The sequence below is a fragment of the Oratosquilla oratoria genome, chromosome 2 (assembly GCF_046742065.1).
Source record: "Oratosquilla oratoria isolate Oo_2021 chromosome 2, ASM4674206v1, whole genome shotgun sequence".
Classification (NCBI taxonomy): Eukaryota; Metazoa; Arthropoda; class Malacostraca; order Stomatopoda; family Squillidae; genus Oratosquilla; species Oratosquilla oratoria.
In genome coordinates, this window is record NC_134778.1 from 37,591,661 (window position 1) to 37,617,640 (window position 25,980).

The window sequence follows — 25,980 nt, forward strand, 5'->3', positions numbered from 1 at the left end:
CTACTCTTACGTAAATCAATTCCTAAGATTGACAAGATAGATCCACAAGGTAATATACATACATAAATCTATATGCAATGTATGGAATAGTTTTGTCAAGCACAAAAAAGAACGAAATACGTCTGATGAATAGAATTCATCACTTTGAGAGTCTCCATACGTCGATTACCGCACGTAGGCACAGATCTTTCTCACCGACGTCCGAAGACTAAGAGAATATGTAATTTCTCTAATCTTACGTAAATCAATTCATAAGATTGATAAGATAGATCCACAAGATAATATACATATATAAATCTATATGCAATGTATAGAATATGTTTGACAGAGCACAAAAAGAATGGAATACATCATAAATATATAATTCATGACTTTAACAGCCTTCATACGTCGATTACCGACGGTTTGATGCCGAGAGTCCACCAAGCCTACCGTGGGAAAGGCCGGCATAGTCCAAGATACACATACGCACATGCGCGCATGTGCATCTGAATGAAATCTTCACTACGACGAGTCTGTAGTCGTAACTACATATATATATATATATATATATATGTGTGTATATATATATACATATATATATGTATATATATATAAACACATATATATACATGTATAGATATACATATATATATATATACATATATATATAGATATATACATATATATGTATATATATATACATAGCTATATATATACATATATATATATACATAGCTATACATATACATATATATATACATAGCTATATATATATATATACACATAGCTATATATATATATATATAGCTATATATATACATACATATATATGTATATATATATAAATATATGTATATACACATATCTATATACATATATGTATACATACATATATATATATAGATATATATATGTATGTATATATATATATAGATATATATATATGTATATATATATATATATAATTGAATACATCTGGGGTATTGGCTGCTTATTATTGTGGCAAAGTAGCATGCAGTTGATACTTTAGGGTCTATATGGGGCGCCCCTACGGACCAGAGTCACACATCATTTTGTCTATGATAGAGGAAAACTCTGTTCATAGAGAAATGATGGCACTTTTATACTATGACTGTCCCTCCATTATACTGTCCCCCAACCCCTTGTTTGCTGTCCTGTATCATTTCTCTGAGTATTAATTTTTTCTGTGGTGAGGGAATTCCCTGTGGTGGGGGAAAAGAATACTGTCACCAAATATTCCCACTTGGATCGTAAGAGGCGAGAAGAAAGGGACGGGGATTGGGACTGGGCATCCTTCTCCTTGTAGCCCCACAGGGGACAAAGGCATAAGAGGGTCTGGGAGTTTTCCGACCAGCACCCTAAGGTTTGTGTCTTTTAATGTGCGTGGATGTGGTACAGATGAGAGTAAAAGGGAAGAGATAGGTAGTATGTTTGTGAGAAGAAAGATGGATGTGTTGGCTTTGTGTGAAACTAAGTTGAAAGGGAAGAGTGAGTGTAAGTTTGGGAGTGTAAGTGGGAGGTTATCAGGAGTGAAGAGAGGGCGAGGGAGGGAAGGGGTGGCTATTCTAGTAAGTGAAGAGATGGGTAAACGTGTAGTGGAGTGGAAGGAGGTTTCCTCAAGGATAATGTGGATGAAGGTGAAACTGGGAAAGGAGATGTGGGTCTTTGTAAGTGCATATGGCCTGGCAGTGAGAAGAGTGTAGAAGAAAGGGAGGCCTTTTGGATAGATTTAAATGAGTGAATAGAGGATTTAGGGAGAAATGTCAATGTAATAGTACTGGGAGACCTCAATGCTAGGGTAGGAAATGATCCAATCGATGGAGTGGTTGGGAAATGTAGAGTTCCAGGAAAGAATCGTAGTGGAGAGTTGATGGTGGAAATGTGTCTTGAAAGAGATACAGTGTTTCGGAAGAAAGTCAAAAATAAGTACACATGGGAGAGGGTGGTGGATGGAAGGGTGGTATATAGAGCGTTGATGGATTATGTAGTGGTAAATAGGATTATGATAGGAAGAGTTAAGGATGTAGATGTGCTAAGGGGAGAGGGTGGGGGAATATCAGATCATTTTTGGTGGAAGGTAAGTTGAGAGTGGAGGATAGATGAAGAAAGAGGAAAGAGGCAAAAGGTAGGGAGGTGCTTAGAGTGAACTCTTTGAATGAAAAGGAAAAGGAGAAGGAGTACAAGAAGCTTAAGAAGGAGTAGGAGGGAATGAAGGATAAAGTAGAGCTAGGAGTGGAGGAGGAATGGGGATGGTTCAAGGAGGGAGTCATAAAGTGTGCAAGAATGATGTGTGGAACAAGAAGGACAGGAGGAAATAGAAGGAAGGGTATTGAATGATGGGATGAGGAAACAAAGAAGGTTGTAGAAGAGAAAAAGCGAGCTTTCACAGATTGGTTACAAAATAGGACGAGGGAGTCATATGAGCGGTACAAAGAAAAGAAAAGAGGAGTAAAGCAAAAGGTAAAGAGGGCAAAGAGGAGAGCAGATATGAAATGGGGTAAGGGTATGACAGAAAATTTTGAAAGCAATAAAAAGATGTTTTGGAAAGAAATTAAGAGAGGAAGAGGAGGCGAATCAAGTAGAGAAGAAAAGGTAAAAGGTGCAGATGGAGAGATGATAATGGAAGAGAAGGCAATAAGGGGAAGATGGGCAGAATATTTTAGGGAGTTGCTAAATGTGAAGGAGGATAGGGAGGGAAAGATAGTTGCAGTGGGAAATGCTAAGAAAATGACCGTGGTGAGTGAGGAAAATGGAGGAGAAATAAGGAAGGATGAAGTGAAGACAGTTGTTAAGATGATGAAAGCAGGTAAGGCACCTGGTGTGGATGGATGCCATGCAGAATGCCTAAAAAAAGGAGGTACAGTGATGGTGGACTGGCTGGTGAGGTTATTTAATGTTTGCTGGAGAGAGGGTAGAGTGCCGGAGGACTGGAGGAGTGCCTGTATAGTTCCTCTTTACAAGGGAAAAGGGGACAAGTGTGAATGTAGTAGTTTCAGAGGGATTAGTTTGTTAAGTGGAGGATCTTGATTGGGAGGATTAGGAGAGGAACAGAGGGAGTAATTGGTGAGGAACAGTGTGGATTTAGGATAGGTAGAGGTTGTGTAGATCAGATTTTTGTGGTAAGACAGATATGTGAGAAAGCTATAGGAAAGGGGAAGGATGTTCTTTGGGCTTTTATGAATCTGGAAAAGGCTTATGATAGGGTAGACAGGAAGGCACTGTGGGAGGTTATGCAGATATACGGGATAGGAGGAAAGCTTCTAGGAGCTGTCAAGAGTTTTTATGAGAGTAGTAGAGCTTGTGTCAGGATTAGAAATGGAGAGAGTGAGTGGTTCTAGGTAAGGGTGGGACTTCGTCAAGGATGCGTTATGTCACCCTGGCTGTTCAACTTATACATGGATGGGGTAGTGCAAGAGGTAAATGCAAGGGTAGTGGGTCAGGAATTGGAGATTTATAAAGAAAATGGAGAGAAGTGGGAGGTGAGCCAGCTGTTGTTTGCTGACGACACTGCGCTTGTGGCAGGATCGGAGGAGGGATTGAGGAAGCTGGTGACAGAGTTTGGGAGAGTATGTGATAGAAGAAAGCTGAAGATAAATGTGGGTAAAAGTAAGGTGATGAGATGTACAAGGGGTGAAAGTGGCAGTAGACTGGAAGTAAGCATTAAGGGAGAGCGACTGGAGGAAGTGGATAGTTTTAGATACTTGGGTGCAAATGTGGCAGGAAAAGGTGGAGTGAAGGTGGAGGTAGAATGTAGATTGAGAGAAGTGAGTAAATGCCTTGGTGGATTAAAGAGTGTAATGAGGAATAGACATTTGGGAATGGATGCTAAGAGGAGACTATATGAAGGAGTGATTGTGCCAACAGCACTGTATAGGGCAGAGACATGGAACATAAGAGAGGAAGAGAGAAGGAGTTTGAATGTGTTTGGGATGAGGTGTCTGAGAAGTATGATGGGGGTTACTAGGCTAGATAGAGTGAGAAATGAGGAAGTGAGGAGGAGAACAGGGGTGGAAAGGGAGTTGGGAGATAGGGTTGATGCAAGAGTATTAGGATGGTTTGGACACATGGAAAGAATGAGTGAAGAAAGACTAGTAAAAGAGGTATGGAAGGCAGATGTGGAGGGAGTGAACATGAGGGGATGTCCTAGGATGAGGTGGATGGATGGGGTGAAGGAGGCTTTGGGGAACAGGGGAATGTCTGTTGAGGAAGGACGGGAAAGGGCAGAAGACAGGGGTGAATGGAGAATGGTTGTATATGGATGATGTTGTAATGCATGAGGTGGAATGGGCGGGGGGATGGGGGATGAGGTAGTATGTGTGAGCAAAATTTGACGCAGCCCGAAGGGATTTCTCCCCGTCTTCTCCTTTTATGCATGGGGGACGGAGAGGGGGGGGGTCGCCGATTTAATGAAGCGGCCTTGCTGTGGATGTGCTGTGTCTTGCGGCACTGCTTCTGACCCAGGGCAGTGGACAAGGTGCAGGGATGACCCGTCATGCAGGAGGTGCTAAGATAAGAGGGAGGGTGGAGAGGTGTGGAGTGTATTCAGGGATGGAATGGGTGGGAATGATTTTATGCCTTTTCCTTTTAGGCTACCTTCCTTGTAAGGGGGAAAAAGCCTTGGTATACATATGTATACACACACACATACACACACGCACGCACACACACACACAAACACACACACACACACACATATATTTATATATATATATATAATATAATATATATATACATATATATATATATAATATGATATATATATACATATATATATATTTTTAATAGACTCATCTGCTGGGATTCAAACCCTTGCCTACGAGGCTTGCGTCTTGTAAGACAAATACCTTACCAATCACGCTATCTTGACCCTACAAAACGAAATGACTTAGTTCACGGCCCAGTCGTTCCGCCGTGAACTAAGTCGTTTCGTTTTGTAGGGTCGAGATAGCGTGATCGGATGAATCTATTTCCAAAAATGTCAAATGACACAAAATATATATATATGTTGGATGGAGACAGGTATTCCATTTTGCAATATATATATATATATATATATATATATATATACATAAATATATATATATATATATATATATATATATATATATATGTTGGATGGAGACAGATATTCCATTTTGCAATATATATATATACATATATATATATATATATATATGTATATATATTGTCATCGCCGTCTGTTGTAGTCGTCGGTCGTGAGGTACAGAGGTAAAGGAGGAAGTAATAATGTTACGCACCACGCTTGTCTTCTTTATTCTCTTAGTTCAGTCTCACTGGTGTGAAGGTATATATATCTGGCTGTATATGTGATATGGTATGGTGTGGTGTGGTGGTGGTGGTGATGGTGATGGTGTATATCTGGCTGTATGTGATATGGTATGGTGTGGTGTGGTGGTGGTGGTGATGGTGATGGTGTCTGTAAATCAATTCAACATTGTAATTTACATTCATAATCAAGCTATCAAAATAGCACTATATTCAACCATGACAAACCTCTATAATTCAATAATTAATACATGATAAACTGTATGTTTCATACCATTATTTTCTTTCTTCTTCCGCCCCTTCAATATTCATCACTCTATACTTCCGTGATCCGTTCCTATTCTGTTAAATCACGGATGTACCTAATTAACATAATGTCCACACTAACTCTTGGTTATATTTTCAAATATTTCATAAGTCAAATAACACAGATAATAATTCACTCTGCTAATGCTTACCAATTATGCTTCCTATCACACACCCGAAGGTGTTGTCACTTTGACAACTAGACACAGAAAGAACAATACTTGTACGTTCCTCACGAAGAGGATGGGGCACTACTTTTTAGCGGAGGAATACCAAATTGAAAGGATCCACATTAAATATATATAAGTCACGTTCTACTCAACATTCTCCCTTCCATATGACTTCTTTAATTCTATTTCATTTTATAACATAGTTAATTATTCACTACAATACATCAACTTCGACAAAGACAATTTACATATATTGTACATACATAGTAACCGCATGCGTACAACACGTGATTATGATTGCCATTAGACTCTAGCCTCCTTTACATGTCATAGATATTTTCTCATATCCACCCAGACATAGTACTCTGTACTATACATACATCAAATATCGTAAACCATGATTTGTAATTAATTTTAGTACATACCATTGTCAGTACACTTGAATATCATACAATTGGTGCTTAACACAGATCTAGCACCAGCCATGATTAGTAATTAACCTCGATACATATTATACTTTATCTGTAGAACATCATACATCAAATATTCTTATACATAGTGCAATCGGCACTCACACCCTCCCCTTTGTGATCATCCAAGATCACAACATCAATGACGGGAGGTCATTTTTACACTGAGTCACCTTCTAATAATAGTATTAATTTAGAAATAGGTCGCTTATAAAGTTTCTTACCACGTATTATTTCTACTTGTCTAATCAGTCCATCTGTGCTTTATTATCACTTTCACAGCTCTTGCCAATAACCAATGACTGCGTGGTGTGTTATTTTCTACCATTAAGACAATATCTCCTTCTTTGAGATTTCTGTTAACTTTCAACCATTTCTGACGTTCTTGCAAACAAGGCAAATACTCCTTTTGCCATCTGCGCCAAAACTCTTTGGCTAAATGCTGCATCTGTTTCCACTTCCTTCTGCTTTCACAGATCATTTCTCCACCATCGAGTGTCACTACATAATTATCCAAATTAAGTAAAGAATTAGGAGTGATGGGACACAAATCGTTCACATCATTTGATACCACAGTCAGAGGTCGACTGTTGATTATACTCTCAACTTCACAAAAAAATGTACTCAAACTAGCATCAGACAAGGTTTGTGAACCTATCACAACTTCTAACACTCGTCTGACTAATCCTATCATTCTTTCAAAAACACCACCATAATGAGAACCTCCAGGAGGAGTGAATACCCAGTCCACACCTCTCTTTGTTAATTCATTACCAATATGACGCATGATAAGATTGTCCTTCAATACCTTATTTGCTCCAATGAAATTTGTGCCGTGGTCACTAATCAATTTACTAACTGTACCCCTTCTGGACATAAACCTGGTAAATGCATTTATCATGCTTTCTGCCGTCAAATCATGTAAAATCTCTAGATGTATGGCTCTAATGGATAGACAAGTAAATAATATTCTATATCTCTTGACTCGAGATCGTGCTCTCTTCACAAAAAATGGCCCAAAGCAATCTACTCCAGTTACAAAAAATGGTTTCTGATTTACATTTGCTCTATCTACTGGCAAGGCTGCCATCTCCTGAGTGATCGTTGAACTCTTGAAGCGTCTACAACTAACACATTTAGATAATACTTTTCTTACAGCTGAATTACCCTTAATAACCCAGTATTTCTGTCTCAATTGATTTAATACTGCTTGCCTTCCCATGTGTCCTACTTTCATATGATAATGTTGAATGATTAAACTGGTCACATGATGTTCATGGGGAAGAATAACTGGATGTTTCATATCCAAGGGCAATTCTAGGTTAATTAATCTGCCTCCTACCCTGAGTATACCATTCAGTAACATAGGTTTAAGTTTCCTTATAGAACTGGAAAGATTAATAGGATCATTTTTGGATAAACAGACAATCTCCTTGGTAAAATAGCAGTTTTGTACAAATTTGATTACTCTTTCTTCAGCAACTTCCATTAATTGAACATTGAGTTCGATAATTGACACGCCTTTTCTTTGCAAATGTCTGACAAATAATATAAGATAACTACATGCTCTTAGCAACTTGAACCATAAAGAATAGTGACAAACTAGTCGTGACATTACATCAACTGTGTGACCTTGTATTGGTTTAACTTCAACTTTCATAACCCTCTTAATTTCAAGATTCGAAAAATCTTCCTTATTTATCTGCTGTTGAACTGGCCAGATCTCTTCATTTTGGGACAAGAAAGCAGGTCCTTCAGACCATCTACTGGTCTGTCTCATTCTAGTGACATCTTCAGCAGGATTATCCCTGCTGGAGACATACATCCAACATACATCCTCAGAGTTCTCTCGAATCTGAGACACTCGATTAGCTACAAAGGTTTTAAATCTTAAGTGATCATTATGCAAATATTTTAATACTGTAGTTGAATCTGTCCAAATATAAATTTGAGTTAACTTTAAAGGTAGTTCTCTCACTATCACACACTTCAATTTAATGGCTAGCGTGGCTGCCACCGATTCAAGTCTTGGAATTGTAATTGATTTTAAAGGTGCTACTTTAGCTTTTCCCAACATGAAGCTACACTGGATTGTACCATCAATATGTTTGTATCTTAAATATACCACTGAACCATATGCTATTTCACTAGAGTCACAAAATATGTGACACTCAATTGCCTCTACCTTTGACGTTATACCTTTCTTAGTACAACGATCAATACTATACAACTTGAGCTTATTTACTCTTGACATCCAAACATTTATTAATCCTTGATCTATTTCACTCAAAGTACAATCCCATCCAATGCCGTTTCTGAATAATTCTTGTAATAATACCCTTCCTTCAAGAACAACTGGTGCTACCATGCCCAGTGGGTCGTAAATTTTACCAATTACTGCTAGCAATTCTCTTTTTGTTCTAGGTATTTCATCAATGTTGATTGATATGCTCATCTCATCCTTGCCAAGAGACCAATTCAATCCTAATGTCTTTTGTACCACTTCTTCATCCTCAATGAACTTCTCAATATCATCACTACACTTATCTTTGCGTATATTCTTCAAAACTTCACGGGAATTACTATTGAACTTTGTCAAATTAAATCCACCTTTACTACAAAGATCTATCACATTATTACAATTGTCAATCAACTCATTAATGTCATCGGATGACACCAACATATCATCAACATAGAAGTTATTAAGAACTATTTCACTTACTGATTTATGAAACTGACTCCCGTGATCTTGCACAACTCGTTTTAAAGCATAATTTGCAATACTAGGGGAGCAACTAGCACCAAATGGATGAGAAGTCATCCTCAGTTTAACTATATCACTTCCTATGTGTCCATCCTTCCACCATAAGAAACGCAAGTAATCTCTATCATCTTCAGGCACTTTAACTTGATAATACATAGTTTCTATATCCGCAGTACATGCATATAGTCCTAATCTAAATCTCAAAAGGACACCTAACAAAAGATTGTTGATGTCAGGTCCTTGTCTCAACAAATCATTTAACGATAAGTCATTTACACGTGCTGCACAATCAAATACTACACGTACTTTATCCCTTTTTGTAGGATGTTGCACTCCAAAATGTGGAACATACCAAGCTTGTTGATTACTCACTTCTTACTTAGGTACTTCTTCAGCGTACCCTTTCTCTAGTAAATTAGTCATAAATTGCTTATACTGCTGATAATATTCATGATCCTTAAACTTACGCTTCAATTGTTGAAGTCTTTTGACTGCCATAGGTTCACTGTTAGGAACTATCCTAGGTTTCTCTGTCATTGGTAAAGGGATCTCATACTTTCCATTATTCATTTGCCTACACCCAGACTCGACAAATTGTAACCATCTTCTATCCTCTATACTAGGTTCTACTGAATTCAGTGATGAATCTACAAACTCTCTATTATAAGATTCAATCAGTTTCCTTTCTAAATAATTACCATCAACCTTTATCTTATTCACAGGAATTTCATGATTATTGTCTATTATTCTTCCACACAATATCCACCCTAAACGTGTTCTCACAGCATACGGATCTCCTGGTTTCTCTGCATGTACAACTTCCCAAGGTTCAGACGCCTCTGGGACATTAATACCTATCATGATTTCTATCTCTCCTTGGCTGTGATCAAATTCTAACTTCATCAAATGTTTCCACCTTTCTATATCATTCTTTCTGATATTATGACTGTGATTGAGAGGAAGTTTATTCACTGCAAATACAGGTGGTAGTCTAATTTGGTTGTTTCCTTCTATGTCGGCTACTGACATCCCTTCAACATTTAGACAAGACATTCCTCTTGTACCTACAATAGTACTTACTTGTAGTGTAGTTGACTGATAATTCATGTCTGTCATTCCAAGCTTCTGCAATAAATTCTTAGTGCAAAATGTGACTGAGCTACCATTGTCAAGGTAACATCTGGTAATAACAACTTTACCATTTAACTCTACTTGAACTGGGATAGCAGTAGTGTCTCCTACTGAATCTTTCAATTGACTGGATAATACTTGAATTCTAGAATCATCAACCTCATTAGTGACCGCTGGATTTGCCGTTACTTCTTTACTTCCTTCAACCTTGAAATTCTCATTCATCCTATGCATGATTGTAAGATGTGAACCACCGCATTGTTCACAAGTACGAATTACTCTACATTGAAACGCTTTATGTCCTTTCCTTAAACACTTAAAGCAAAGTTCTAAATTGTAAGCTCTATTCAACTTCTCTTCATAACTTAACCATCTTAATTCTGGACATACATCAATGACATGTTCTTCCTGACATAACCAACAAGAAACTCTTACTTTCTGTGTCACATTGACATGGACTCTTCCATCATAAGGTTCTATACCTTTCTTATAATTCGTCTTTCTATGTGAACTCCATGTGTTCGCTTCTACTTTCTTATCTCTAAATCCTCCCTTACTACTTCTCCCAAATGTTGGGTTACTCAATATTCTTACTTCTTTCTCTAGAAATCTGACTAAGTCTTTAATGTCCACTAGCTTCCCACTCTCAGCTACCTCGTCGACTAGTCTCCTCCATCTATCCTGTAAGTGTCTAGGTAATTTCTCAACCAACTGACGCAACGTCCTAAGATTTTGTAATTCTGAAATTCCATAATTAATACCCGATATAGCACTTATACATGAATTCAATTCAACGATGAAGTCGTCTAATGCCTCAACATTCTCTTCTTTAATTTCAGGCCAAGCTAGAACCTTATCTATGTGCATTAAAGCTATCCTTTCTTTATTACCGTATCTTTTGTTTAATTCACTTCTAGCTCTTTGATAACCCTCGTTTGTATCTAAATTCAAACACATTCTAACTATGTTGTGTGGTTTACCTTCAGTATATTGTTTTAGATATTGTAACTTTTCACTATCTGACACATGCTTGCTATCAATCAACATATCGAAATCTCTAATAAATTCAAAATATTTATCTAACTGACCATTGAATTTATGAATCACATGGACAGGCATCATGTTCTTTGTCATTAAAGTCGCAACCATGTCTCTATTTGTCTGTTGACTATCACTATTATTCTGATGTGTACTTCTGCAGTCACGAGGATCATTCTCTACATTACCATTTACGTTATTGTCAAATTTACTCAAACTATTAAATTCTGCTATAGCTGATTCTAATTCTGTTTCCAACTCAAGCCTATCCTGTTCTAATTTTAATCTATGCATTTCCATTTCCAACTCTTGTTTCCTTTTCAACTTCTGTAATTTGATATCTAAGCTCGCCCTCTTAGCTATCACCTTACCTAATTGATTATCTATGTCACTATCTCCTACTTGAGACACACTATCTATTGGTTTCAATGTACCATCTGTTCCTTCTTCTACATGTGTTCTATTGAAAGCTAATATCTCCAGAATGACTTCGTCTGTTTCTAATTCCTCAGCTGTAATAAACTCCTGTATCCTATTCATAAGTTCTGCCTTATTGCCAGAACAAGTTTGATTCTTTGCCTTTAGATATGATTTTAGTTGATACACTGTAGCTTTATCCATTTTGTTCAATATAGAATATTCAAGGCTCACTCACAGTAAATACAAATAAATGCAACTAGAAACTATACCTCATTTAAATTCCAAGTTCACTCAAGATTACCTGTTATTCATCAATTTGTGTAACAATGTTAACTAACATGATGTCTACACTGGATCTCAACAATCTGTACACCTTATTATAGATAATATGTAGTAGAATAAACTAGAAAACTATGTTCAAAGACTACCTTGTGTTCTTCTCGTGATCAAAGCACTTAAACATTATAGTATTCACCACCAATTTACATATCAATATTAAATACACCAAGGAATCTCATACCTCATTCTAAAATGATTACATAATCTATTACCACACTTTCTTGATCCATCCTCAACATTAACCCACACAATTTATATATATTAATTCAAATTACACTTTCCTACTACCCTCATGGTTCATTGTTCAATCACAGCATTCTTAAATGTTCAACACTGACTTCCTTTGCTTGGCTCCTGAGTCTAGCAAGTTATTCCATTCATATACTCACAGTCATTTCATCATTTAATACGTTGATACTTCTTATGGATCACTGTTGCTCTGGTGACCATGCCGGCCGCATGCAGTCAACTTCTGGATCTTGATGGCGGTATTCCTCCTTCCCTGTACCTCAACATGAATTACAGAAACAGCATAATGAAACTGTTTCCGGAAAATAATGAAACTGTCATCGCCGTCTGTTGTAGTCGTCGGTCGTGAGGTACAGAGATAAAGGAGGAAGTAATAATGTTACGCACCACGCTTGTCTTCTTTATTCTCTTAGTTCAGTCTCACTGGTGTGAAGGTATATATATCTGGCTGTATATGTGATATGGTATGGTGTGGTGTGGTGGTGGTGGTGATGGTGATGGTGTATATCTGGCTGTATGTGATATGGTATGGTGTGGTGTGGTGGTGGTGGTGATGGTGATGGTGTCTGTAAATCAATTCAACATTGTAATTTACATTCATAATCAAGCTATCAAAATAGCACTATATTCAACCATGACAAACCTCTATAATTCAATAATTAATACATGATAAACTGTATGTTTCATACCATTATTTTCTTTCTTCTTCCGCCCCTTCAATATTCATCACTCTATACTTCCGTGATCCGTTCCTATTCTATTAAATCACGGATGTCACTAATTAACATAATGTCCACACTAACTCTTGGTTATATTTTCAAATATTTCATAAGTCAAATAACACAGATAATAATTCACTCTGCTAATGCTTACCAATTATGCTTCCTATCACACACCCGAAGGTGTTGTCACTTTGACAACTAGACACAGAAAGAACAATACTTGTACGTTCCTCACGAAGAGGATGGGGCACTACTTTTTAGCGGAGGAATACCAAATTGAAAGGATCCACATTAAATATATATAAGTCACGTTCTACTCAACATTCTCCCTTCCATATGACTTCTTTAATTCTATTTCATTTTATAACATAGTTAATTATTCACTACAATACATCAACTTCGACAAAGACAATTTACATATATTGTACATACATAGTAACCGCATGCGTACAACACGTGATTATGATTGCCATTAGACTCTAGCCTCCTTTACATGTCATAGATATTTTCTCATATCCACCCAGACATAGTACTCTGTACTATACATACATCAAATATCGTAAACCATGATTTGTAATTAATTTTAGTACATACCATTGTCAGTACACTTGAATATCATACAATTGGTGCTTAACACAGATCTAGCACCAGCCATGATTAGTAATTAACCTCGATACATATTATACTTTATCTGTAGAACATCATACATCAAATATTCTTATACATAGTGCAATCGGCACTCACAATATATATATATATATATATATATATATATACAATCTCCGTGACCGTCGCGCAGAGGATTCGAACCACTGTTTACGGACCCTAAGAGAGGCTCCACAACACCCGCCTTAGACCACTCGACCACAGACGATCGTCTGTGGTCGAGTGGTCTAGGGCGGGTGTTGTGGAGCCTCTCTTAAGGTCCATAAACAGTGGTTCGAATCCTCTGCGCGACGGTCATGGAGATTGTATGATTGATGTCGCTGTCCACTAGCGAATTATTCACACACACACACACACACACACACACACACACACACACACACACACACACACACACACACACACACACATATATATATATATATATATATGTATATATATATAGATTTATATATATATATATATATATGTAAATATATACATATACATATAATCTATGTATATATATATATATATACATATATGACACACACACATCTATATATATATATATATATATATATATATATATACATATTCTTTTATGTATATTTGTATATAGATATACATATATGTAAATATATACATATACATATACTGTATATATATATATATACATATATGTATGTATATACATATATATGTTTATATATATATGTATATATACACACATATATACATATATATACAATATATATACATATATGTATATATATATATATATATATGTATATATATATATACATACAGTATATGTATATATATGTATGTATACATATATAAATATATATGTATATATATATACATGTATATATATATGTATATAGATATATGTATATATGCATACATATATATATATATATATATATATATATATATATATATATATATAAATATATATATATATATACACATATATTGGATGAAGACAGGCATTCCATTTTGCAATATTCTTCACCCACAAAGTCATTGTCGAAGAAGAAGGAGGGCAATTCATTCTGGTAAGAAAACTAGAGATAAGAGACAGGGATGGGTGGCGACGGCAAAGTTATCAGTCAGGTTGCCTCGAGCGAGTCATGGCACTGTGGCAGGATATAAGCGAGCACAAGTCACTTGACCTCCTCGTGATGCCAAAGCTATATTTTTCTTTCCGAGGTGAATTGACCTGTTCTTGCTTAGACTTTACATGAAGTGAGTCATAGTGTCATTGTTTTAGAGAGCTCTTTGACGGTGGTTTCCTAATTAGAAACATTTCTCGAGCCCTGTCAGTGAGCAATAATGAGGTAGGTTTGGATAGTAGAAAACATTTGAGTGCGAATATTTATTCAGTTTCGGTTACATGTTTCTCTCGGATTGTGCTGCCCACGCTCTCATGAGTGCGGGGTTCTTCATTAGTCACCAGTGATATACAGTTGGCAAGAATTCCGCACTATCCACCGAGTCGTGACGATTTAACTTACAGGATGGGACACAAAAAGAAGGGCAAAATTAAATCGTTACAGTTTCTGCAAATGTAGGAATTTATTCAAGAATTTTTTTAAAAGAGGTAGAAAGTATTTCAAAATTTTATTGTCCAAAAGCATTTTTAAATTAATGAATGTTTAGTCACTGTGATCAGTAATTGATGACATGTTTGATCCAGGCGCCTCTTTGCTGGATAACGTTCGCCACTCTGACATTGAAATTGTTAACGACTCTCTCCAACATGTCATTCGAAACTCTTCTGATTTCTCTCTTGATATTTTCTATAAACCTGTCAGTTGTGTCTGTGTTGTCCTCATACACTCTCTCCTTCAGGTAACCCCAGAGAAAGTAGTCTGGCGGGCTCAGATCAGGGGATTAAGGCGGCCCGAGGTATTGAAGAGTGCGGTCAGAACAGTGAGGTGGTGCACCATCCTGTTGAAACATAACTGTGTTCATGTCAAAACCCCTTCTCCTCTTTAATGCCGGAATAAAGCTTCTGCAGAGCATTTCGATGTATCGGTCCGCATTCACTGTCACCCGATGATCATCATCTTCAAAAACAGTATGAACCAAAAATACCATTATTTCCAAGTGCACACTATACCGTTATTTTTTTTTCTACACTCAGAGGTTTTTCAACATGTTCATGAGGTTGTTCACTGGCCCAAAACCTGGAGTTTTGCTTATTCACATGCCCATTCAAATCGAAGTGCACCTCATCGCTGAAGAGAAAATAGTCCAAAAGTTGAGGGTCGTTCTCAATACCTTCGCTTACCGTCTGCCCACACTCGTAGCGTTCGGTCTTGTTTTCTTGAGTTTACGTTTGAAGAATCTACACCTTGTAGAGAAACAGTTTCAAATCACTGTGGATAATTCAGCGCACAGATATCCTGGAAATACCCACTTGCTGTAACAGCCGTCTGGTGGACTTGCGGGGTGACTGTTTCAAGTGGTCCCTGACGTCTTAAATATGAGCCGGAGTCCTCACTGTGAGCTTTGGGCAACAATGTCCTTTGTTACTATTAAATACACTTCCACTGTTTCTGAAATTTTCTACCAAACATGTGATCGTATGGCGATGGGGAATTTTCTTCCCAGGATATTCCCGTCGATATTGCCTCTGAACAGGTGTAGGTGACTTTGTTGCAAAATACAGTTCCACTATCTTTGTCCTCTCTTCCACCGAAAACTGCTCGTAGTGGTTCATCTTGATATCAGATTATCAGATAAAACTTACAGATCTACTATGGAACTCACCTGAAAAAGAAAAAGAGTGAGGGAAGTGGATGGATGGGAGTGGAGTAGGTTGGGGATTGAATGGGTGGGAATGGATTTTATGCCTTTGTTTTTTGGCTACTTCCCTTGTAAGGGGGAAAAAGATTTTGGTATATGTATGTATATATACATACATACATACATACATATATATATATATATATATATATATATATATATATATATATAGATAGATAGATATGTATACACACACACACACATATATATATATATATATATACATATATATGTACACACACACATATATACATATATATGCAAGTGGAATTGAATACGACAGCATTTTGACGATGATTTAATTTCTTCTTAATATTTTCAATTCTTCTGATCAGGAATTTTCCTGCTGGGAGGTGAGAACGAACAAGATTTCCATAGTACTCCATTTAATAAATAATCAAGATTTCTTCTTCATAGAGACATCTTCAGGATTGACAAAATTCTGCAATGTCAAACAAAAACAAAAATATTGGTACAATTTTGACAATTGAATAAACATGTAAATAACAAAAATGAAAAGATTAGTAAGATACACGAGTTGTGTCACTTACGTCTATGAGGGAAGTAAAATTGGTAGGTAAAAGAGGTGGCTACTTATACTTGAACCGACCTGACCGTTTAGCCTGCCCTGTGGTCGCAATGTGGGGTGGGAGGAGGGAGGGGGAGGAGGGGACCTCGATATAACGTTATCTCAAGAACGAGTCGTTATAGAGGGAAATACTGGAGGTTATATTACATTGGGTATTTATTGTAGGGACATTATATCTAACATGAAAAGCCTGTACCGGGTATGGAACAAACAAGGAATATTATATGTCACCATTACATTGCTCAGCCACCACCACTCGGTGACCCCACCAAGCAGACGAGAAAAACAATTGACCACAGCAAAACAAAATGGACAACATATACATCTGACTCCACACACACCATAGGGGAATGACAAAATGTGGAAAGAAATTGGCTCATCAGCACACCCTATACATAAAGATAATATACATAATTACAAGATATAAGGACAATTCCTAGGAATATATACACAAAACAAGAAATACACAAAGGAACTGTACACAAACACAAGAAATACACAAAGGAACTGTACACAAACACTAAAAATACACAAGGGAACTGTACACAAACACTAGAATTACACAAGGGAACTGTACAACACTAGAAATACACAAAGGAACTGGCGACAGTTAAACACAAGAAACACAGCAATTCCCGCACGTCTGGGACATGACACTTAATAGCTAAACATTACAAAATGCAATTCAAAACATTACACTTAAGAGCTAAACAATAGTTACACATTATACCTAGGAAAAGGACACAAAAATGGTAAACATCACAAAGAACACAAGACATTGTGAATACATCATAAGCAATACACAAATACAGTTTAAGTAGATACAGGACCCTTTGACCGAAGATTATAATTATGAGGGGTAGATATACAAGGCATAGTTTGTACAGGAGGCATTGGGGGAGGCCGGGTAAATGCAGGGATAGGCACTTTTGTAACCTTAAGCCTATCCGCGTGTAACACCTCGCTCAGTCCCTGTGAAGGATCAAAGATCCTGAACTTATTAGAATATAATTGTATTGTTACCAAAAAGGGACCTGTAAATCTACAATTAAGCTTAGATTGGCGGTCAGGCATGCTTTTATACACATGATCCCCAATGCTAATTTTAACAGGCTTAGCCCGTAGATTACTGATTTTTTAACATCTTGTCCTTGGAAACATCAAGTTGACTTCTAACTGAACTATGAATACAATGCAAAGTGTGGTTTTGGAGTTGGTCATAGCCGTCAATATTGTAGAGGGGGCGAAGAGGACTATCAACCACATCATGAGGGAGCCTTTTTTCAACTCCATAGATAACATAATGAGACATCTTACCTGTAAAGATATTAATGGTGCTGTTAATACAAGCACTGACATGGGGAAGCCAATCTTCCCAAGATTCACGAAGGTTACTAGAAACGTGCCTGAGTATGTCTAAAATCTTCCTATTCGACCTTTCCACAAGACCATTGGATGCAGGATGGTAAGCAGTCACGAATATTTCCGTGATGCCGTAACGCTCACAAATGCTCGCTAAAACTTCATTCCTAAATTCAGAACCATTGTCACAAAGGAGCACCGAAGGTGTCGTGTATGGACAAAAAACATGAAAAACTAAAGCATGAGCTACTGCTGGAGCAGTTTCGTTACGTAAGGGAGCCAATATTAAAAAACGGCTAAAGTGGTCCACACACACAAGGACATACACAGAACCTTGAGTACTACGAGGTAGTTGTAAAAGGCCTATAGTCATAGTCTGAAAAGGACGAGAAGGATTAGGGTACTCTAAGATTGGAGCAGTGTACGTATAACCTTTGTTCTGGGCACAAGAGCTACACTGGGCTACATGAGAGGTAATCTCTATTCGCATTTTTGGCCAATAATACTTCTTAGGTTCCATAGCCAGGGTTTTGTCACGACCTGGGTGACCGGCCTGAGGGGTATCATGAGCAAAGGACAGAACAACAGGAACTAGGGAGTCATGAATCACTAGCTGTGCCACATCCTGCTTAAACACTTCCACATCACGAATAAGAACCTTGTCCTGCAAAGAAAGTTGGGACAGGGGAACAGGTAAATCTGGTAAGGCTGTATCATCACCAGACTCCAGAGCATAGATAACAGCAGACCAAACAGGGTCCTCACGCTGAGATTTGGCTAGGTCCTTCAGAGAGAAGTTGTCAATTACTGTAATAGCAGCAACAGGGATATTACGTGAAGGTGCATCAGCAACATTGTTTGTACATCCTAGAATATGTTTAAGGGTTGGGTTAAATTCTTCAATCGTGAGAAACCATCTAGCTAGGCGACCTGTTAAATTCTTGCCTTGGGAAAGGTGAGTGACAGCAGTGTGGTCCGTGTAGATGGTAACAGGATATCCAAAAATATCACGAAAATACTTTAAAGCTCACACCACTGCCAAGGTCTCCAGGTGAGTTACAGAGTACTGAGACTCAGGCTTGATAACAATGCGACTAGCATATGCAAGAATATGGGGTCTACAACCGTCTACTTGGGGCATAAGTACAGCTCCAATACCTGTACCAGAAGCATCTGTACAAATAGTAGAGGGAAGGCTATAGTCCTGGAATGTCAACACAGGGACTTCAGTAAGTGCAAGTTTCAAGGAATCAAAACTTTCCTGATGAACATCACGCCATTGGAAGGAAGTATCCTTCTTGAAGAGACGTGTTAGAGGGGAAGCAATTGAAGCAAAAATCCTGATAAATGCACAATAGTACCCTGCCAGACCACGGAAGGAGCGTGCATTCTCAACTGACTTAGGTATAGGGAAATACTTAACCGCTTTGACTTTATCATCAGTAGCGTGAATACCATGTTTGTCAACAACATGACCTAGGAATTGGATGCTAGACTTAAGAAAAGATCACTTGGGCAAATTGAGTTTCAATCCAGCATCAGCAAACTGTTTCAAGACCATGGACAACTTAGTGAAGTGGCTCTCCACATCCTTGGAAACTAAGATCAAATCATCCAGGTAAACAAAAAGTCCGTTGCCTATTAGACTATGAAAAATGGAGTTAACCAAGCGTTGGCAAGTCAAAGGAGCATTCCGCAACCCAATGGAGCAACGAAGCCATTCATGATGTCCACTGGGAGTAGAAAAGGCCGTAATTTTACGAGACTTCTCCTGCAGGGGTATCTGCCAAAAACCCGCTTTCAAGTCTAAGGTGGTGAACACCGTATTACCAGTGCCAATAGACTGAAGAGGGTCACTTAATACAGGCAACGAGAAATGATCAGGAATAGTGACCACGTTAACTCGCCTATAATCAATAACAGGACGAAAAGATCCATCATTCTTAGGCACCAGAAGGAGGGGTGAGTTATACTCCAAGTGAGACTCTTGTACAATGCCTTCACGTAACATGTCGTCAACCAAGGATTGTGCAACAAGCCAACGAGAATGAGGCAACCTATAAGAGGTAATGTAAACAGGACGAACACCTGGTTGAAGACCAATTCTATGAACCACCAGGCAAAGCCAAAGCCTGACGGTGGGTCACTAACAGTTCAATTAGACGAGGCGTCTCATTAGGAAAATCAGTCTCACCTTCAAACGTTGCAAATTTGAGGCCAAGTGAGCCGTGGCCCTCGCTTGTGGAGACTGTAGCACAGAAGCTGCAATGATAGGAGGTGAATCCTGAAAAGTATCATCGTCAAACATTTCAAAGGAGCCTAAGTGACTGCCAGGAGAAGGTGTGATAGGAGCACCCGTGACGTTGGTTACCATAGCTGTGGTAACATGATCCTCGCAAATAGTGGAAAGACTCCCTTCCAAAGCAGGGCGACGAACACGAACAGAGTCAGGCTGAGATAAAACGTCAGACACAACTGGAGCATCTGAAATACGCACCGGAACTTGAACTGCACCTGAAGGTTCAATACAATGCTCTCCAACAACAACAGCACAAGAATGTGTAGGAGAATTAAAGCGAGGAGGTCCCTTAGAAGGCAGCTGAACAGCCTGATCATGCACAGGAAGGGAGTCACAAATGGAAACTGGCCTATCTGTTGCAGGAATAACAAAATTACAGAAAGTCACAACACGGCGACTAGGAGATATGTCAATGCCATGTGCAGTAAGAGCATTGATGTCCAAGAGGCAATCACACAAGGGCAAGACCAGAGACAGCAACAAAAGTGACATGGAAAACTGTAGCATGTGAGGAAAACCTTAAGGGAATCCGAACAGACTCAAGAATAGGCAAGGGGGCACCTTGTACAGAATGCAAACCATTATAAAAAGGAGATAAAGGGAGATTGTACAAATCACGGAGCGCATAATAAGCTTTTCTACTTATGAGATTACATTCTGCACCAGTATCTACAGTGACTGTAAGAGGTGTATTCTCTGTAAGAAATTGGAAGGTGAGTAACTGAGAAGACTCAGCAGCCACCAAGGGGATTATATGAGACATCACAGTAGAGTCAAACCGTTGGGTTAGGAAACGAGCGCTTGTGAAAATGGGACGGAGATTGTCTAGGCTGAGAAGATGTCTCTGCTCTAAGCTGCAAAATCTTCAAACACTGATCAGTCGAGTGTTTACAACGACCATGGATATGACAATAGCTAAAGTCATCCTGCAGCTCTACTCTAGAGGGGTCATGTGTCACTTTAGAAGAAACATGCGATATATTCCTACGGACAGGGGACTGTATTGACTTGTGCACATGACGCTTACGACGAAAACAAAAATCACTCGAATGACCTGACTTGCTGCAATAGGTACATGTGATTACAGGAGGGATAAATGTAGAGGAAGGGGAGGTAGGAGTAGGAACTGAAGACTGTGGGGGTGGAGGGGGAGGACTAGGAACATTGGCTTGATGCTGAGTATTACTAATACACAAGGAACCAGAAGGCACTTCCCTAAGATTACATGAAAGCTTAGTTGCAAAAGGCAGTAGGGTTTCATCTTCCTTATAGCTGAGAGAAGAGGCAGTTCTCCTGTCAAAAGGCGTTAAGAAAAGAATATATAAAAGAAACTCCAGGATAAGGCGGAACCTATCCTCTGAGATGGTGCCATGATCAACCCACTCTGAAAAGGGAGAGAGAATCTAATGCTTCAATTACAATTTTGCTGGCTTGGACCTGAGCACGCTTGCAGTCAAGAGTGCCCAATTTGGATGTAATGACATCAGCCAAAGTAATGCACTAATTAAAAGAATTTCCTGCTGGGGTATCAGAAAAAAAAAGGAAATTAGACCGAAAGCGGTCATAATCATAAACTAAAGACTTGGGGTCGAGGCATTCCGCAGATAACATCTCATAAGCTAAAGAATTAGGCACAAGCTGTGACCTTACAAAGAATATTTTCTCCGATCCTGTTGACACATTGGTATTAACAATACAATCTTCACACTGTCGATGAAAATTAATGGCTTTAAAATCTTCACCAGAAATTTTCATAACAGTAGTATCCTGATGTAACAGTGTAAACGTGTGGGCTATTGTCTGAGGTGATATTTGGGTAGGAATAAATGAGGGAACCTTCGGTTTACTAGACATCGCTAAATTAGATCTTGGGAGTACGGTCCCACTACGTAATAACATTAACTTGAAAAATAGAAATAAATGTTATATACATACAATGAGTATTGCGACCGCTCACAAAAATACATGCCCTTTTACATGAAAGACGAATCCGTCTAGGCAGGCAGTCGTGTCCAATACACAGGAAAAACATAAAACAAAGAATAAACAATAACACCAATTTTCTTACAAGCAATCAAAGAAAACGTGATCGTCAACAAATGACGTCACGGAAGAAACAAACATGGTAGCCAAGACAATGCCTGGCTATAATACATGAAATTTAAAAAAGAAAAAAAAATCACAAAATCTCAAAAGGAGATTACACGAATGCTTACGGTAAGCAAATATATCCACATACAAAAAAGTAATCAATTCAAAATAACTAGTCCTTCGGAGGCGACGATCGAAACCGGCAATCACGCAGACCAAATCTTCAATCAATGTAGGCATGAATCCATCATCCAGTCACCAAATTAATTGCCAACTGCACAGCAACCATAAGCAAGCGTTCCACCAATGCTGAAGACAATGACGATAAATAAAAGTCCAGACGAAGCCCAAACACGAAGAATAACGAGGCAATTGTCTCTCAATAAAATCATGTGGTGCATTTTGCAAATACACTGTTCCTGAACACCACATACTTCATAGTCACTGTTCCTTGTAAGCCCAGAACCGAGAAAGGGAGGAAGAAGAAAACACAACAACAAGCACAATATGCCGGCCGGCTAGAAAGTTCACAGCATTACAACGTTGAAAGTTGCGTTTAGAGTACTTTTTTAACGCACAAAAAATGTGAACACTATATAAAACGTTTTAGCTGCTACTGTATGTACCGGATGTGGCTAATTAAACCAGTTTAACAATGCAAAATACTATATTACTTACAATGGGATAAAGCACTACAAAGACAAGCATGCGATCACTTTGTAAACCGAACCAAGACTGAATCCGACGCCAAGCCACGCGACCAAACTCAGACTTGGCGGGAAAAACATACACGCTTAACATGAACACTTGGTTCTCACAATAATACATTAAACATATAATAATAAATAAACAATATTACAAATAGGTATGTACAACAAACAAGGAATATTACATGTCCCCATTACAAGCCTCTAAAAATTTTAACCTTCTAGGGTCCTCCTTGTGTCCGATGTCTTTGGTACACTGAATCAGGGTGTCTCTGTCGATGGTCTGGTTATGATGTTTTCCGTGATTTTCTTTGATAGCCCCGTGTTGCTGGTGTAAAGAGAATCTTCTGCTAAGACTACATCTGGTATGTCCAACGTATGTATAATTGCGAGGTGTGCAGCCCTCGGCGAAACATTGAAACTGATACACCACGTTGGTTTTGGATTTAGTGTCAGTTCGTCCATTACTATTATTCTTCATAACCATTGAACTAGTTCTGGGGTTTCTGTTCTGGTGAGTCCGGACCTTAAAACCAGGAAGCAGTGCATTAGCGCCAGAAATAAAGCAAACAGCGCATTAGGCTTCATTGCTAGGACGGTAACGAATAGAAGTGCAGAGGTAATTATTAAACTCTATCTAGCGATAATTAGACCCATCCTTGATTATGCGGTACAGTTTTGGTCTCCGTCCTACAGAATGGACATAAATTCACTAGAATCAGTACAGAGAAGAATGACCAAAATGATACAAGGACTCGGAAATTTGCCTTACGAAGAGAGGCTTAGGCACCTACACTTACACTCTCTGGAAAGACGCAGAGTGCGGGGTGATCTAATAGAAGTGTTCAAGTGGATCAAAGGCTATAACAAGGGTGATGCAAACAAGGTCATCATAATAAAACAACAGGGCAGGACTCACAGTAATGGGTATAAACTGGACAAATTTAGTTTTAAGAAGGAAATAGGCAAGAATTGGTTTACAAATAGGGTGGTCGATGAATGGAATAAACTTAGTAACCACGTAGTAAGCGCTGATACTATCAGTTGTTTTAAAAAACGATTAGACAACTTTATGGATGGGTATGACAGGTGGTGATGGATACGGAGCTGCCTAGTGTAGGCCTTATGGTCTTTTGCAGTCTCCTTTATTTCTTATGTTCTTATGTTCTTATGTTCTATAATATATAAGAACCCGAATTTTACAGTTCTTACTGGTGGGGCGAAATTTTTTCTTAATAATGTCCCTGGTTGCTTTTTCATCTTTTTTTTTTTATAATAATCACTAAAATTAGGCTTATCGGAAAAATATTCATGGCCTAGTAGGTAACAGACTTTTTGTTTACCTGAATTATTTAATCTTAGTTTCCAAGGATGTGGAGAGCCACTTCACTAAGTTGTCCATGGTCTTGCAACGGTTTGCTGATGCTGGATTGAAACTCAATTTGCCCAAGTGTTCTTTTCTTAAGTCTAGCATCCAATTCCTAGGTCATGTTGTTGACAAACATGGTATTCACACTACTGACGATAAAGTCAAAGCGGTTAGGGACTTCCCTACACTTAAGTCAGTTGAGCATGTACGTTCCTTCCTTGGGCTGGCAGGGTACTATAGTGAATTTATCAGGATTTTTGCTTCAATTGCTTCCCCTCTAACACGTCTCTTCAAGAAGGATACTTCCTTCCAATGGCGTGATGTTCACCAGGAAAGTTTTGATTCCTTGAAACTTGCACTTACTGAAGCGCCTGTGTTGACATTCCTTTACTAATTGTACAGATGCTTCTGGTACAGGTATGGGAGCTGTACTTATTCAGCAAGTACACGGATGTAGACCTTATGTTCTTGCATATGCTAGTCGCATTCTGAACAAGCCTGAGTCTCGTTACTCTGTTACTCTTTTGGAGGCACTGGCAGTGGTATGGGTTTTAAAGCATTTTCGTGATATCATTTTTGAATATCATGTAACAGTCTACATTGATCACACTGCTGTCACTCACCTTTTCAGGGGCAAAAACCTTTCAGGCCGCCTAGCCTGTTGAGGAATTTAACCCAACCCTTAGATATATTCCAGGGTGTACAAACAATGTTGCTGATGCACTTTCATGTAATATCCCTGTTGCTGCTGTTACAGTAATTGACAATTTCTCTCTGAGGGATCTGGCCAAAGCTCAGTGTGAGGACCCTGCTTGGTCTGCTGTTAATTATGCTTTGGAGTCTGGTGATGATACAACCTTACCAGATTCACCTGCACTCCTGTCCAATTTTCTTTGCAGCACGAGATTCTCATGTGGAAGTGTTTAAGCAGGATGTGGCACAGCTAGTGATCCTTGAGTCCCTAGTTCCTGTTGTTCTGTCCCTTGCTCTTGCTGCCCCTCAAGCTCGTCACCCAGATCGTGACAAAATTCTGGCTATGGCACGTAAGAACTATTATTGGCCAAAAATGCGAATAGACATAACCTCTCATGTAGCCCAGTGTAGCTCTTGTGCCCAGAACAAGGGTTCTACGCACACTGCTCCAATCTCAGAGTACCCTAATCCATCTCACCCTTTCCAGACTATGGCCTCGTGGTACTCAAG

General features: G+C 38.5%; 2 protein-coding genes across 4 annotated transcripts; both read right to left on the bottom strand.

Annotated features, from left to right (window-relative positions):
• Positions 1 to 6,479: 6,479 nt before the first annotated feature.
• LOC143035514 (uncharacterized) lies at positions 6,480 to 9,155 on the bottom strand. The gene has a single exon (XM_076202383.1). The coding sequence runs from the start codon at positions 9,153 to 9,155 to the stop codon at positions 6,480 to 6,482; it is 2,676 nt and encodes an 891-aa protein (XP_076058498.1).
• Positions 9,156 to 9,364: 209 nt separating this feature from the next.
• Positions 9,365 to 13,633, bottom strand: LOC143038436 (uncharacterized). Of its 3 annotated transcripts, XM_076207647.1 has the most exons (3): positions 13,050 to 13,633; positions 12,866 to 12,933; positions 9,365 to 12,742 (listed from the first exon to the last, which is right to left on the bottom strand). In XM_076207647.1, exon 3 carries the CDS (start codon positions 11,787 to 11,789, stop codon positions 9,375 to 9,377), a length of 2,415 nt encoding a protein of 804 aa, XP_076063762.1. In that variant the 5' UTR covers positions 11,790 to 12,742; positions 12,866 to 12,933; positions 13,050 to 13,633; the 3' UTR covers positions 9,365 to 9,374. The 3 variants fall into 3 exon arrangements, with proteins under 3 accessions (XP_076063762.1, XP_076063753.1, XP_076063744.1); XM_076207638.1 differs by having other exon boundaries at positions 9,365 to 12,933; XM_076207629.1 differs by having other exon boundaries at positions 12,866 to 13,633.
• Positions 13,634 to 25,980: the final 12,347 nt, after the last annotated feature.